Here is a 16,794-nt window from a genome sequence, read left to right on the forward strand (position 1 = left end):
TGGGCTTCTTTGATATGCTGAATCTAAACATGTACTTTGATTTCTTAATATGGGCCCAGTTTTCGAGTTGGTCCAAATCAGAATCCAAAATTATTATATTAAGTATTGTGCAATAGCAAGAAATTTTCAATTGCACAGTATTCAGCAATAGCAAGAAATCTTCAATTGCACAGTATTGTGCAGTAGCAAGACATTTTACAAATGTACAGTATTGCACAATAGCAAGAAATCTTCAATTGCACAGTATTGTGTAATAGCATGTATTTTCAATTGCACAGTATTGTGTAATAGCATGTATTTTCAATTGCACAGTATTACGCAAAAACAAGAAATATCTAATTGCACAATATTGTGCAATAGCAAGAAATTTTCAATTGGAGTTATCTTTCTTTGTCAAGAATAGTAGTTGAATCAACTTAAATCATTCATGTATACAATATACAATGTATGTTCTCTTTTACCACCAACTGATAAATCAAAACGATCTTTACCATTCAGTGATAGCAAGCACTTTTTTTTACAATTTAATATTTTATGATGTATTTAAATGAGTAGTTATTGTTGCAAACTCCATTAGAAATTTGAATTGAGATCAGTTTTGAAATAAGGGAAAGGGGGATGTAAAAAAAAATGTTGGGGTTCAATTTTTTTCATTTCAGATTTCATAAAAAAAAAGAAAATCTCTTCAAACATTTTTTTGAGAGGATTAAATAAAAAGAAAATTTCTTCAAACATTTTTTTGAGAGCACTTATATTCAACAGAAGTGAATTGCTCAAAGGCAAAACAAAATTTTAAAGTTCAGTAGACCACATTCATTCAAACTTATGCTGGGTCAACTATTTAATCACAATCCAAATTTTGAGCTGAATCCAGCTTGTATGTTGTGTCCATACTTGCGCAAACCGTTCAGGATTCAACCTCTGCGGTCGTATAAAGCTGCGCCCTACGGAGCATCTGGATTTTTATTCGAACATCACAGATCTGCGTATCTGGCGTAAATATAGAATTTCAATTCTGGTATATTTCATGAGGTTATTTATAATCAATACTTCTGAACGAATACCATTTATGCATGATATTTGTTTTAAACTAGCTTTGCATAGCTGCAGGACTCTAATATCAGTTGTTTGTGTATGCAAATCTGATAAGTTGAATAATATCTATTCCTCCATTTTGTATTCTTATGATGTGCTGTAACATCAGTGTCCCCGGTTATGCGGGGAGGTTAGACGCTCACAAAAAATATTATAAATTTCGACACTTTCTATATGAGCCTCATCCATGTCAGAAGTCTGTTATTCATCGGTTGTCATAGGTTACTGTTTTTTGTATTTGTTTTTCGATAAATTAAGGCGATGATCTTTTCAATTGATTTTTTTTTAGATAATTTTAAGAACGGATTATGTTTATTATTGAAGAACACACAGTGGGTTATGGGTGCTAAATAATACACAATTTAGACATTGTTCTGTATAAAGTATGGATAAAGAATACCAGGTAGTCTTATTCATGTCATGGGCACTCTTAACAACATTACTTCATTTTGCACTATATCTCCCAATACACATTTTCATTGTTATACAGAATAAAGGTACTGTAGATGTATTCTAGTCATTTTCTCCTCAATTTCATGTCTATCATAATGTTTGATTATTTATACATGTTATATGATTGTCTCTAAAGGATCAGTTCGATAAGGTCCTAATATGGCCCCCTTTTTTAGCGTAAATTTCAAATTCGGATTTATCGACCAATATCACGATAAATTATAGCTAATACGTTAACTAGCTAGGATATACACCATTTTGTTGAACAAATTTACGTTTCTGCATTTTATTTTGACGTCACAATTGCAAGTTGTACTCATATTGACTTTTCACGAAAAAGACAATGAAAATGGGTAAATTTCCATAGATTATTTGACAGGAAACATAGAGCGCATACGTCGACAACAAAGATCTTTTAAAATAATGTTTGTGAAGACATTTCACATGTCTAATTTGAATCTTAAGCTTTTCGACGCCTGCACTCTATGTTTCCTGGTCCTTTATTTGGTGTAAATCTAGCTGATTTTTGTCAAATTTCACCACAATCCCTTATCTTGACCTTTTTTGGATGTAAAAATCAGGGTGTTAGAATTAGAACAAAAACAGTTCAGTTTAACTTTCTAACATGTCTTTAAGGCAACTTAAAACATTTATTGTCTTGTAACTATGAACTTTATAATTGGGGCCTAATATGGCCATTACCGAACTTACTCCTTTATCTAATAATAACGCACGAGCTGAACAAAGGTAGACACATGACGAAGGGAACATAGCACTTTTTTTCTTGATAAACCCACAAAGGTTAATATCACAAAACGATACAGTACTGGCGTGATTCTATTTTGAGATCTCGATATTCCACTGTATTTTATGTATTAAACAAATTATTTTAAGATATACGATGGTTCGCTTCATGTCTGAGCATTTCGTTAACAAACTTAAGTATTATAAATTGAAAGAAATATAAACTGATGGGAAACGTTCTTAAAGTCTGAAGGTATTTGCTTTGTTGTATATTATCAGTGTGCATATTTTTCTTGACAGAACTATACAAATTTGCTTATCTCAAAGTATCATATTTGAATAATTAAATTTCAAATGTAACACGTCTTCTGATTGGCTGACGTTAATTTGTTATCAGCCCATAAACGTAATTTAGTCATGTGACTGTGACGTCTTCGACGTTTTATCATGGTTTTCTACGTTTTTAAATGAAATTTAGAATTAAATTACAAGAAATGACTGTAATATTTTTTTCAAATATTTTATTCGAAATAACATAAAAAATGTGGTGCATACTGTTAAATAACCCGCTACGCGCATCATTCATTGTGCACTAAATTTTTTATGTTATTTTTTTCATGGGCAGTTATTCCTTAAGGTCAAGTTACAGTAAATGGGATATGTCACAGGTTTCAGTAAAATTTTGCATACAACTCTGGCTCGATGAACTTCAACTGAAAATCGAAAATATAATGCATTTATCTCAATTATCGTTTGAAATATTACTGATTGAATTCTTACAAAATGGGTAAACATTTGTATAGAAAGCACATAAAATCGTCGAAAACCCTTGTAAAATTTGTATTAAAATCGCCAAATCTCTAATTCTACTCCATAGATTTTTCTTTAAAAAACTAGAAGCGAAAGATATCTATGGAACGCTTATTTTAGTAAGTGGAAAGTCCTTGACAAATAAGTAATGATATGATAAGCAACGAATAATCAAACAAAACACAACTAAGAAACTAACGACAAAGCAAAACGAATATAACTAATAACTTGGGGTGATTTCACATGGATTCACAAAATTAAGTGAAATATTTTTTCTTTGGTAGTACCCATAATAAACATAAAGGTTTTTTCAGTCCTAACTAACCATTTGTTAAAGATTTTTTTTTACCTTTTAACAGGTACAAATATTTTAACATGGAAAGTTGTGATGACGATGGAGACACCCCATTGCATAAGTCGGCTGTCAATGGAAATTTGGAAGATGTTATTTACCTCTTGGGTGGACGAAGAGCGTGTCTATTTGTTCGAAATAAGTATGTAGTTTTGTTAAAAGAATGTGAACAAAATAAAGAATTCCCATTTTATCTTTTTGATAGATAAAACCTTTGATAAACGTTTTTGGCCACGATTGCAACGAGTGTTATAATATTTCTCCACTTACAACAGACACATTTACAGGTGTAAAATCACCATTGATTATCCCTATCTTTGTTAAATTGGCACTTTTAAAAAAAATTGTACAGTATTTACCCTTATTTCAACCAAAGAAATATTTTGCATGTATAAAGTGTAATCCTTTCCAGTGCTACAGTGAAATTTCACACTACATTTCATTGCATATAAGAAAGTAACCATTACCGGAAGTAAACAATCCAATTTTTACATTGTTATTTACTGGTTACCTGCTTTGGTAACTATGTAACTTTAACTTTCCAAAATATGTTAACGACAATCAAATCAAAAAGGAATGATACTTTCAGACACCCAATATACATGTTTATGACTCAGTAAAATTTAAGTGCATTGAAATGCAGGGTTAATTTTCTACAACTGTCAAATTCATTTTTTAGACCTACTTTCGTATACAACCGGATGTGACGTACCATGATTTTGTGGTATTAAACCTACATATTCACAGCGCGAGGCTTACAGAGTTTTTGATATCATTTAGATTTATTTGTTGAGAGTAAAACACTTGTGTATTTGTTTCTTTTATGATTTGTATACTTCCTTTCTAAAGATTTGCAGGAAGTTGAGTTCTTTATGTTACGTAATCAGACATTCTCGCCATATTTATATTCACGGCGTCAATATAAGAAATTAAGAAGAAACCAAGAAAATGGGACGTCAGAGTTAAATTTCGACTATTATTTGCAGAGAGTAAATATTTCATTAGTGAGAAGAACAATTTGTTCACAATCGATTGGGAAATGTGAGAGTAGTGCACACTCAAAAATCCTCTGAAACTGAAATTATCAAGATGCTTGATTTCTTGATTGACAACATAATTGTTACGTTCGGAGGACGTGTTTTTGAACAGACTGTGGGCATTCCAATGGGAACAAACTGTGCCCCTCTACTTTCCGACTGGTTTCATTATTATTTTGAGGCTGACTTCCTGCAGGAACTTCTTAGGAAGAAAGATAAGAAGTTAGCAATATCCTTTAACTCTACTTTCCGCTATATAGATGATGTGCTTTCACTAAATAATTCAAAATTTGGTGACTATGTGGATCGCATCTATTCCTTCGACCTAGAGATAAAGGATACTACAAATACAGTCAAGTCAGCCTCATATTTTGACTTACATCTAGAAATTGACAATAAGGGTCGATTGGAAACAAAACTTTACTACAAAAGAGATGATTTCAGCTTTCCAATTATGAACTTTCCATTTCAAAGTACCAACATTCCAGCAGCACCTGCATACGTGGTATATATATCCCAATTGATACGATATGTCGGTGCTTGCATTTTTTATCATGATTTTTTTTATAGAGGGTTGATGCTCACAAGGAAGCTAATAAACCAAGAGTTCCAAGTGGTGAAGTTGAAATCATCCCTTCGTTAATTTTACGGACGCCATCACGAGTTGGTTGACCGTTATGGAATAACCGTATCGGATATGTTCTTTACGTCTTAACTACAATCCCCTTCCCTTTCATGAATGTGACCTATGGAATTAGACTTTTTACCGGATTTGTTATGACATAAGCAACACGACGGGTGCCACATGTGGAGAAGGATCTGCTTACCCTTCCGGAGCACCTGAGATCACCCCTAGATTTTGGTGGGGTTCGTGTAGTTTATTCTTCAGTTTTCTATGTTGTGTCATGTGTACTATTGTTTGTCTTCTTCATTTTTAGCCATGACGTTTGTTTGTTTGTTTAGATTTATGAGATTGACTGTCCCTTTGGTATCTTTCGTCCCTCTTTTAAGAGGAACTTTGTCATAGCTTTTGATTTCAGACCAATTGAAATGTTCACTTATTTGACGAACTATCAATTTTTAAGGCAATCAAATTCGTCATCTACTTATTTCTACACATCAAAAGTCGTCAATTAAAACATCTCTTCTAGTTCATGATTGTTTTATATATTTTTTTCTTTTTACGAAACAAAATTGCATGCAAATAATGGAAAGAATGAATATCTTCACTGCCAGGGACTTTAACATAAACCATACGAAAGTAATCCGCATAAAATTATTTTTAGAAGCAATATACTTAGATGTACTTTGTTGATCCCACTTGCTATCAGACCGCATTTCTAAATTTGTATTGAAGCAAACTTATTAGGCACCTATTGAAATGAAAATGTTTGTGACTTCAGCATTTGACATGATATTTTATAGAAAATCTGAACAACCATTTTTTTATTTTTTTATTTGAATGTTGTTTGGTAACAAGTAAATCTTTTAATTAACATTTACAACAAAAAGGATTTTTATGGTAAAGTACCTTTCTCCTTTATGCCGGCGATTCCCTTTAAGTCTGTATAGCTTATACCAGGATTTATCTTACCTCCAACAGATTTATGGGGATATAATTGGTTAATGGACTACACGTGATGACTATCTATATTTGAAAAAGGGTGTCACATGGTTAGTTACCACATTAGGTTAGCAACCATATGGGGTTAGTAATGAGTTACTTCCCTTTCAAAACAAAAAAGATGCCACATTCCTTTATAAAAACACACGGTGTTGAGGAAAATCTGAAAAGGATTCTACAAACGACAAAATGACGATAAAAGGTTAAAATAAGATCATAAAACCTAATTAAAGAAAACAAGTTGTTGCTTCTGGGCATAACGGAATAACTTCCCTTTCAAAACAAACAAAAAAAGAAATCTGAAAGGATTCAACAAAAGAAGAAATAAATGCATGTAATACACGATTGACATCCCTTCATATAATAAATTTAAAGCTAACAAGTTGTTATAGTTATTTTTTTGAATATACAAATTGAAGTATAGGATCTTAATATCTTAATACTAAATATTGAAGACTTAATTACTTTGATAGGCCGCTTGTAAAAATATAACATGTGTAGATAGTCGGTAAGATAAACTCATTACGCATTGTGCTAGTGACCTAATCCGCTCTCACCCCATATGTAATTTACTGACCCCACATATCACGTATTAGGTCACTAACACACTATGTAACTAATAATATATATTTCAACTGGTGTCTGTAGCGATATTCGAGACTACAACGACAACATTTTGTATATAAACTTTTAATAATAACCAAGGGGTGTTGTTACCAAATTTAACCCTTTTTTTTACAAATCAAATTTGGGAGATTTGCAAGTATTTCAAAAAGCGTTTCAGAGATGGGCCTTATTACTACGATACTATAGCGTATAGGGCAAATAAATAAACATTGTAGTATATTTCATTTAGTATGCGGTCTATACTTTTATATGAGCATTTCACACATTATACATTTGTTTCAAATTTACTCAAAGTAAGTTGTTTAGTTTACTAAATAGTGTCTTTGAAATGTGGTGTCCTCTTGTATGTGTGTGTTTGTGGGAGGGGGTTCATTGGGAAATATTTGCATTTTAAACGAACCCCTTGATAACTTAATTTTGACAAAAAAAATATGTTCACAGTGAATAATTTCGGTTTCTTAAAATATTGTATTTCTGTTTCAGCCTATTTTAAAACATCAGTTTTCATTTATATACTTTTCATTATCCATGTTTTTTTCCTATTTATTTCGATATTATAGTAGAAGAATGATATTTTTGTTTCTTGAACAAAACAATGTTCAGCCTAATAATTTTCTTATTTGACATAACCCACTAACAGGGATGAGGGATGGATACACAATGTTAATGATAATTTACTGCTTACTTTCATTACTATTAATATAAAACTATTTCTTATGTGGCTTTTTGGTCGCTGGGTTACTTTTGTAATGTAAAATTCCCCGTTTCTCATTGTATTCCTATATTTTAATTTGTATTCGCAGTCATAGGTTAAAACGTTGTTTTAAATTAAGACATAGACGTAAATTATCGGTCGACTATATATTTACTATGGGTAATTCATTTGTTTTAACAAATATAAAATGTAATTTATACAATTGTTCAGTTTTTGGAAAAGACCCATTGATTTGGTAGAGGAAAAACTTATATTTTGGGAACAGAGGAAAAGTCAGACACACAACGAGACCTTGATTAAACAGTTAAACAAGATTAAAGTTTTAATAGAAAATGCAATGGATCAAGCAATAGATCAACATGTAGATATAGTGAGTAAAAACTACTATAGTATAGTGATAGATACTTAATCCTAGTTAAATCTATTAATTTTACATTCTAAAAAGCCTCTGACTTCTATTTTTTTACGATAAAAAAACAACAAGAAATGTATAGATTACATCATGTATGTTATAACATGTTACTTAAAATGTTTATAGTTCCCTAATCAAAGAAATGACACATAATAGCCAAAATGCAAAATCGACGAATGACCCCATCAAACACTCAATAGATTAAGCAATACAAGAACTTCATAAAAGCTCTGATTGAACTCGCTTGCCTTGGAACGGTAAGCAGTATTTGCACATTTTATGGGGACCGTCATTTTGTTTAATTGCATTTGGGAATAATTGCATTTCCGATAACATTTTGTTACTTGGTCCCATGAAAAACAACAAAATAAAAAAACAGAAATGACTAAAAAGTTAAAACATTTGTCATCAAATCATGTCTCACAGTTACAGCTGAATGAACCTGATTGTGTTGCCTTGTTTACTTTATCATTAATAAATGACCCACCTAGCAATAAAAACAACCGTTGTGAAGGCAATTAACTTCAAACCAAAAAGGTAAACAAACTCGATCTAGCTAACACAAAACATTCGCCTTTTAACATCCTCATGGTAACAACAAAAGTATTGAAATGCTCACTTAACTCCATCTGGCAACGAACCGGCCGTATAAACTCTAAACTACCATTCAAAGTTGTAAAAGTACCCAGTAGTTAAATATGTTTTTCGTTAAACGGATGAGTTTGCACCATTATACACTGTAGTGTTATTTAGGTTTTTTTTTTGTTTTATGTTGCAGGAAGAAGATGCTTTTTTTGCGAAACGAAGTCAAAAAGAGAGACTCTTTCTTTTTCAAAATAGAATTTTTAAAGGGGATATTTTGACTATTCGAAGGTTACAATTTTATTTAATTTTAATTCGTTATTAAAGTTTGACATATGTGACAGTCACTCTGAAACATTAATCTCCCTTTATTGTACTTAGAACGCAACTTCCCGGAAACTTTCCACGGTCATACGTGTTAATACCTACATTTGGGCTTGAACAAAATCGTGTTTGTCTATGACTGTTGAAGACCTCTTTACATTTAATTCATTAACTTTTGTATGTGTACTGATTGAAATGTTGGGTCGTCAATGCTCTTTAATTTTGCAATTACTTGGCTTTCGTTACTTGTTTTATCTGAGAGTCACTGGGGAGACTTATGTAGACGAAATGCACGTATGGTGTATTAAATTATAAGTATGATATCTTTGTGAACTAAGAGCATGCCGAAAAAGTCCTATTGTAATGTTTACTTGTGTATTTCTCTTTCCTGAATGTTCTTGCATTTATATTTACAGTAGTCCTGTCATGTAATGTTGTCATTTTAGTATTAAGCCGCAAAATCAGTTTCAGCCCACCATTTTTTCTTAAAATGTCCTTTGCCAAGTCAGGAAAATTGCAGTTATTTTCATTTCGTTTTGTGTGTGTTGCAGTATTGTTTTGATTTTTTGTTGCACTTCAGTGCTTTTGTTGTTTCGCTTTTCCCCCCTTTTAGTTGATGTGTTTACCTTAGTTTTAGTTTATAATTCAGTTTGTTTTCACTCAATCGATTGATGACTTTCGAACAGCGGTATACTACTCTTGCCATTATTTAGTGTCAGATATATTTTTGAAAAAAAGTAAAATCACAAACATAGAGATTTCGGAGGAAAAAAACAAAACCAATAGAAACACGTAAACTATAAGAGGAAAACGTAGGATTTTATTTTGATTTGGTGTTTAAACGCCACTTTGTCCACCACTTTTGTGCTATTTCGTGGCGGCTAGTTTTTATTGATGGAGGTAGTCTGAGTGCTCAGGTAAAACCACCGACATTTGATAATAAAAACTACCAATCGTAGTCATTTAAGATTGTTGGAGTCGAGTGCACCCGCACGAGCGGGGTTCGAACTCACGACCTCCGTGGTGACTGGCTAGTGATTACGTTAGTTACTACTAAGACCTTTCGACCCCGTAACTCTGGGGAAAAAAACCAGAAACAGTAAACTGAAACAAAACAAGCATACGCCAACATATATAGAAGTGCGCTATCGAAACAAGCTATACAAACGGGTTATTTAAAAAATAATTCATGGAGGCTTGAATATATCTTGATTTTACCACGGGTTCACAAATATTTTAATCTGAGCGATAGCGTAAACTTTTTACAATAACATAATAAGATAGGTTTGGATAAATCTGAATAATAAGTGTACTTATATATTTTAAATTTGTACAAAATATGGCTTTTACAACACATTTTAGCATCGTTTGTTAACGTTTTCAAGTTGTGATGATTTTCGATTTCTCAAGCATGTATCTTCCCGAAAAACCCCTACGTCATTGCTCTATGACGTTAAGTAGCTCATTCATAAAAATATATATGACACGGGAGTAAGATCGGATAAGCCTAAACAATATATTCCATTTTTTCCCACGGGTGTGTACTCAAAGATTTTGAAGAACGTCATGTTAGACTTCACTATTTATTACATAAGAAAATGCCTATACCTAGTCAGGAAAATTACAGTTCTTGTCCATTCAAAGGTTCTTTCAGGTTTGACTTTTACTCGGAATTTGGTATTTTTGTTATTTTACTTTTTATGTATATGTGTTGTACTTATTGTTAAGGTCATAGTGTGACCTATAGCTATTAACTTTTACGTCAAATGGTCTCCGGTGAGGGATTTCCTATTGATAGTATAATGTTAGACGACATAACACATCCACTTATTTTTGTATAATGAATCATAACAATATATATTTCTTTAATTTGTATGTTTTATACGTGCTTGTACTGATTTTTTTAATACGGAATACCCGCATGTCCTTTCTTTCGTATCATTTAATTGGGTTTCTCTCTCTTGCTGTGTGGAGGCCGTTTCAAGTTTAAACGTGCTTGAAGTGTATGCGGTAAAATTTTGGTTCTAATAAGTTATGGCGTTATATTCTCGAGATAACTTTTTCTAACGTTTAATTTATAGGCTAGTTTGTATTCGAAAAGTTTGATAAAACACACATCATTGCTTAAAATGTTTCTCAATTTCAAGATTTAACGGAGATAAACCGTTAAGGAAATACATCATAGCGACTTTTTGCTCGAACTTAGTAAATACTGAACTAGGTACTTCATATCTTGAAAACAGGCAATATTTGTCATGTTTGTCCTATTTTCATTGATAAACTTTTCATGAATTAGAATTGTCAATTAAAAGGTTTTATTTTAGGAATTTTGGTCCTCAATACTCTTTAACTTCGTACTTTATTTGGCCTCTTTAACTTTTTTGGATTCGAGCGTCACTGATGAGTCTTTTATAGACGAAACGCGCGTCTGGTGTATATTAAAAATTTAGTCCTGGTATCTATGATGAGTTTATATTCATAGATCACAAGCGTTTTGCCTTTCATTTGATGTTTAGTTACTAATATATATTTGGCTTGTTTGATTAAACACTAAAGTGTAGGAACTTTTTTTGAATTAGAAATTCTTTCCGGTATATTGACTGGTACATTTAAAACAGCCTACTTAAGGAGGCTCGCGGGTATAAGATTTTCAGAAAAAAACCTAACATTTATTTTCCATTTCAAATTTTATTTATTACCTTACGTAGTTGTTACTTTATCATATGGCACACAAATCATCACAAAAAATCAATTCGTGTTGGCCCCAGCTGACTTTTAAAATGTAGATATCATTGAAAAAGCTCCTAATTAAAAAATGCAATGTTTTTGGCATTAAAATTGAAATATCTTTTTTAACTCATCGGTGACCTTTATTTTTTATTGGTGTTTTCGAATAAGCTGTACATAAACTAAACAATTGTTAAATTTAAGCGATTTCTGTACTCTAGTTCTTTTTTTATTTCGATATAACCGCTATTTCTCCTATTAGTTCAACAGAAAAAAAGCACATTAACAAAAATGTATGCTTCTTTTCAAAGGCAGATTTTGAGCGTAAATGAACAGTGACCCCAATTTTTTATTTCATTTTTCTATTAAGTATAAGACAAAGTTCATTTATAGAAAATATATCAAAATCCTATATTAAATAAAACAAAAAAAAAACGGTTGAGACCCGTGAGCCCCCTTAAATATTTGCTCTTTTTCCTGAAAAGTTATCTGATATATATATATATGCCCTGTGGTTTGTCTAAGTGATTGTATTGTTTTTGCGCCATACCTGTGTTGTCTGGCTAAATTATAACAGTAAATGGTCTGATTGATTTTTTCGATTTATTGCCATTACTTTGTTCTTTAATTCCAAGTTTTGGTTTGATTGTCTGTTTTTATGCAAAGACTTACTACCAAACTGGTGCTAGGGGTTGTCTTAAAGAGTGGTTGTTTTTTTTTTACTCTGAGATTCCTTTACTTTTTTGTTTTTTTGTTACAGTGCACTGCTATATACCACAAGTCCTTTCTTTTCTATTATATAAATGGTTCTTAAACATGCCATATGTGTGTAACAAACATAGATGCAATCACGAATGAAATTGAGTCTTTCCTCTAACAAAGAAGAATTCGTTTCGAACGATCAAATATCAAAACTTCAGAATAAATCAGAGAAGAAACTAACTCATTGACGTACAGGCAAGCAACCATGTTGACAGAGCGCTCTTCGCTTATGTTTAATGATGTCTAAAAAAAAAGATATGGCACTCCTAAATGACTTTAGTTGCCACGATAAGGAATGATGATGTAGTCGGACATATTCATATCTACGATATTTATCACACTTTGTACAGGTCAATGAATAAATATAAATTGCAACTCGAAAGACTTCAAATGTCTTGATATAATTTAATTATATGCAACATGATCCCTTTCGGTATCAATTCGCCAGTCTGTCCGTCCATCTCTCGCGCTCTCTCTCTGCGACTGTCATACAAGTGAGAGGTTAAACTAGCTATAAAACCTGGTGTAATTCATCATTTTTAACATAATAAAATACATATACCAAGTCAGAATTGAATTATAAAAGGGTGATCCATTTGTCTGATGAGTTTGCTCTTTTGATTTTGCCATTTTTCTATGAGTTCGGTATGGTTTTTATTTTACGTTTTCGTTAATTGTGTGAAACTTGGTTTTTTTTAAACCTTCAGATTCTTAAAGACAGATGCAACACTGATAGATCGACTTGACTACTATGGCAGGTCTGCATTACACATTGCTGCAGCCGCCGGACATACTCACTTGGTGAAATTTCTCATTGAACAAGGAGCAGAGAAAAATAAAATAGACAGGTAAGAAATTTAATGTTTTTCCTGTATTTTTTTATTTCAAATTCTACATCATGACCTTCTGTGTCAATAGTTTCATTCATTAATACAAAACCTCATGTCCTCGCTTTATACACTATGGTAACGTACGTCTTAGTCCAAATGTCTGCGCACTAATAAACATTATTTTCACCAAGAATATTAATGTATGAAATTCATATCAGTATACTGATATGTAGATTTACTAAATCAGTATCATTATAAATTTAAAAATATTTCTTTTTGTAAGGCAACTTTTCCTTAGATTTGATTATTTTTTTATAAAAAAATGTATCTGTTTTAGCCAAGATAGTCAAATACTAAACTAAAGAAAATGTATGTTTGGGTTGTCTTGTAGCAAGTTGAAGAAAAGGCAAAACTATAAACATTTGTATATTTATATGTATATGTATATTTAAAACTAGTCTAAAAGAAAACAACGTCACAAAAAATTAAACATTAAAACGATCAAACGTAACTATAAATATTTCGGATAACAGATATCCTTCATCAGTATGATCACGATGTAAAATGAATCATATCAAACTATTCTTATTGCAAAACAATAAAAATCTTGAATTCAATACGATAAAACAGGTAAAACAGTTTTACCCGAACATCATATATAGATACGCAAGTACAATACATTAATATCTAAAACACGACGCAGAGATATACCTAAAATTAAAAAAAGTAATTTGCGATAAGAACTGGCACAAGTCTAAAATTACAAAATGACGATAGTTAAGATGTTATAACATGTATAACAACTGCGTAAAAATACATTCCCAAAAAACAGCACTGACGGTAGAATATTTCAAATTTGACAATTGTATAGTAATTTAAACAGAGGCTGCGTATTTAAACATCCAAAATGAAAAGCATTTTCCAAAGTCTATCCTAAATTGAGGTTAACTTAATGGCTTTCAGAATACTTTAGATCCCTCACATCACTGTAGAGACATTAATTGTCGAAATCCGGATAGGGTGTGAAAAAATTAACACCTCATGTATGGTTTACTATCTTTGCCGGCAAGTTTATTGTTTTCCTCTTGGTATTAAATTAATAAAGAGATCCATTTCATTACACCTTGTAGTCAATTTATTTGTCAACCGTCAATGGCAGTCGTCAGGGTTAAAGAACATCAGTTGTTCGACCTGTAAGTCAAATGCGTTTTGTTTAAAATATTTTTTCACTCTTTTGGTCTTTTTGAAAATGTTGTTTGAGCTGTATTAAAACCCCTCTACAACGAAATGTGTTACATGTACACGTATAAAAATTGCTGGTTTTATTCAACGTAATCATAGGTTTCAAAGTTGTTTTCAATTTAGACTTATTCCGTTTGGGTTTGTAATATATTTTATTCCCTCCGGTTAATTTAATCTGTAAATCCTATTTTGACTCTATAAGACTCAAACTCTATTCTAAAATTAGGTAAATTAATTGGCCTTCCAATTACTTTTCGATTCCTAACATAACTGAAGAGACATTTATTGTCGAAATCCGGATAGGTTGTAAAAAAAGCACCTCATGTTGTGGTTGACTATCTTTACCGCACCTCGTGATCATTTTTTTTGGGAACCGTCAATGCCAGTCAGCAGGTTTTAAAAACATCAGTTGTTCGACCTGTTAGTCAGATGCGTTTTGTTAAAAAAAAAAAATGTTTTACTCTTTTTTTTTTTTTTTTGAAAATGTTGTTTATTCTGCATTTAATTCCCTCTTCAACGAAATTTGTGACATGCACAAGTATAAAAATTGCGGGTTTTATGCAACGTAATCATAGATTTGAACGTTGTTTTGAATTTAGACTCTTTTATATATTAACATACATTAAATGATACTTATTATACATCATCATGTTTTCTATTGTGTACGACAGGCGAGTGTTTCGTGATCAAAAGACTCACCCATTATGCTCGGTATACAAAAAGTGAAAAGCCCCAAAAAAGTACGTCTTCGACATAGTTAAATTATTATGAAAGAGTTTCAAAGTAATTTTTTTTGGCAAATATATTTCATTTTAATAATCATATTTTATTACTATTTATACTCATTATTTTATGCTTATTTAGATACAACGTGACACCTTTTGATGAAGCCAAAATGAATAGAGATGACGATATGCAACATATGTTAAAAGACTGAACTCATCGATTAAAATAACATTTTAAATCCAGTTATACCTGAACAAGAACAGAATGTATAACAACTGTGCTATATATTTGACTGGTTTCTGTGTGTGATCTCTGTGTGTTTTCTTGCATATATAATGCATTTTTTTTATAAACATATTACTAATTCTTGTTCATTGATTTGTACGGAATGTTTTTTATGCCCCACCTACGATAGTAGAGGGGTATTATGTTTTCTGGTCTGTGCCTCCGTTCGTCCGTCTGTCCCGCTTCAGGTTAAAGTTTTTGGTCGAGGTAGTTTTTGATGAAGTTGAAGTCCAATCAACCTGAAACTTAGTATTCATGTGCCCTATGTAATGATCTTTCTAATTGAAATGCCAAATTAGAGTTTTGACCCCAATTTTACGGTTCACTGAACATAGAAATTGATAATGCAAATTTCAGGTCAAGGTAGTTTTTGATAAAGCAGAAGTCCAATCAACTTGAAACTTAGTGTACATGTTCCCTTTGATAACATCATTCTAATTTTAATGCCGAATTAGATAATTTATTCCAATTTCACGGTCCACTAAACATAGAAAATGATAGTGCGAGTGGGGCATCCGTGTACTGTGGACACATTCTTGTTTCTTTGAATTTGAATTCTGGCTGACATTTGTGTCAATTAATATTAACTGTGCCGGTTTTAATTCAATTTACCGATAGCTACTATTTAAAGTCCCAAAGTGTTGCTTTTCATAATGAAATGTTTTTTACATGCAATAATGGTACGTGAGCAATACGCAAAAAATGAACCCAGATGCTGTGACAAAAGAAGATAAAGTGATTTCCTACATAATGTTATAACATGATCATTTATTGAAATAACATGAAGTGCATGTGTTACATACAAATAAGCAAAGACATGTTCTACAATTGCATTAACTGTAAATTGCAACCGCTGCAACAATTCAATATCAAGATTTCAATTTTTTTTATACATTTCCTAGATTGTTAAAATTCAGTTGATAGATTCAATGAATATGTGTAGGTTGGTTAAGACTTGGTCGAGTATGGTTAAGACTAGGTCGAGAATGGTTCAGACTAGGTCAAGCATGGCATGCATGGTACAGACTCGTATACAATGGTTAAGTACTGGTCGAAGACAAGTACAGACTGTTAAATATGGTTAAGACTACAGTCAAATATTATCAAGTAAATTTCAGAATAATTCAGACTGGTCAAGTAAAAGTCAGTACATTCGAGTACAGATATAGGCTATTTCAGTCTTTTAATGGTTTGTAGTGATAGAGTTCTTGTATTTCATATATTACGTTAAAATGTATTATACTATTAACAGGTCTGCTTTCTCATATTTATTTTGTTATTTTACTTTTTACCAATTTTGCTTACATAAACAAATTAGTTTATCAATCAAATAACAACATGAACAAAGATTAAATAAAATTTAAAGTTATTTTTAAAATGAACTATATCATTTAGATAACCAAACTTGAAAAAGGGTAGTTTTATACACATACGTACATAATATAAT

General features: G+C 31.6%; 1 protein-coding gene across 1 annotated transcript in view; it reads left to right on the plus strand.

The window, feature by feature from the left end:
* LOC134694113 (serine/threonine-protein phosphatase 6 regulatory ankyrin repeat subunit C-like) overlaps positions 1 to 15,273 on the plus strand; it is a 51,394-nt gene extending 36,121 nt beyond the window's left edge. Inside the window, exons 5-7 of the mRNA XM_063555109.1 lie at positions 3,462 to 3,596; positions 12,972 to 13,112; positions 15,201 to 15,273. Coding sequence (XP_063411179.1) covers positions 3,462 to 3,596; positions 12,972 to 13,112; positions 15,201 to 15,273 — 349 coding nt within the window. The remainder of the gene's footprint in view (positions 1 to 3,461; positions 3,597 to 12,971; positions 13,113 to 15,200) is intronic.
* The last annotated feature ends 1,521 nt before the right edge of the window (positions 15,274 to 16,794 follow it).

This window comes from Mytilus trossulus, chromosome 13 (assembly GCF_036588685.1).
Source record: "Mytilus trossulus isolate FHL-02 chromosome 13, PNRI_Mtr1.1.1.hap1, whole genome shotgun sequence".
NCBI classification, from domain to species: Eukaryota; Metazoa; Mollusca; class Bivalvia; order Mytilida; family Mytilidae; genus Mytilus; species Mytilus trossulus.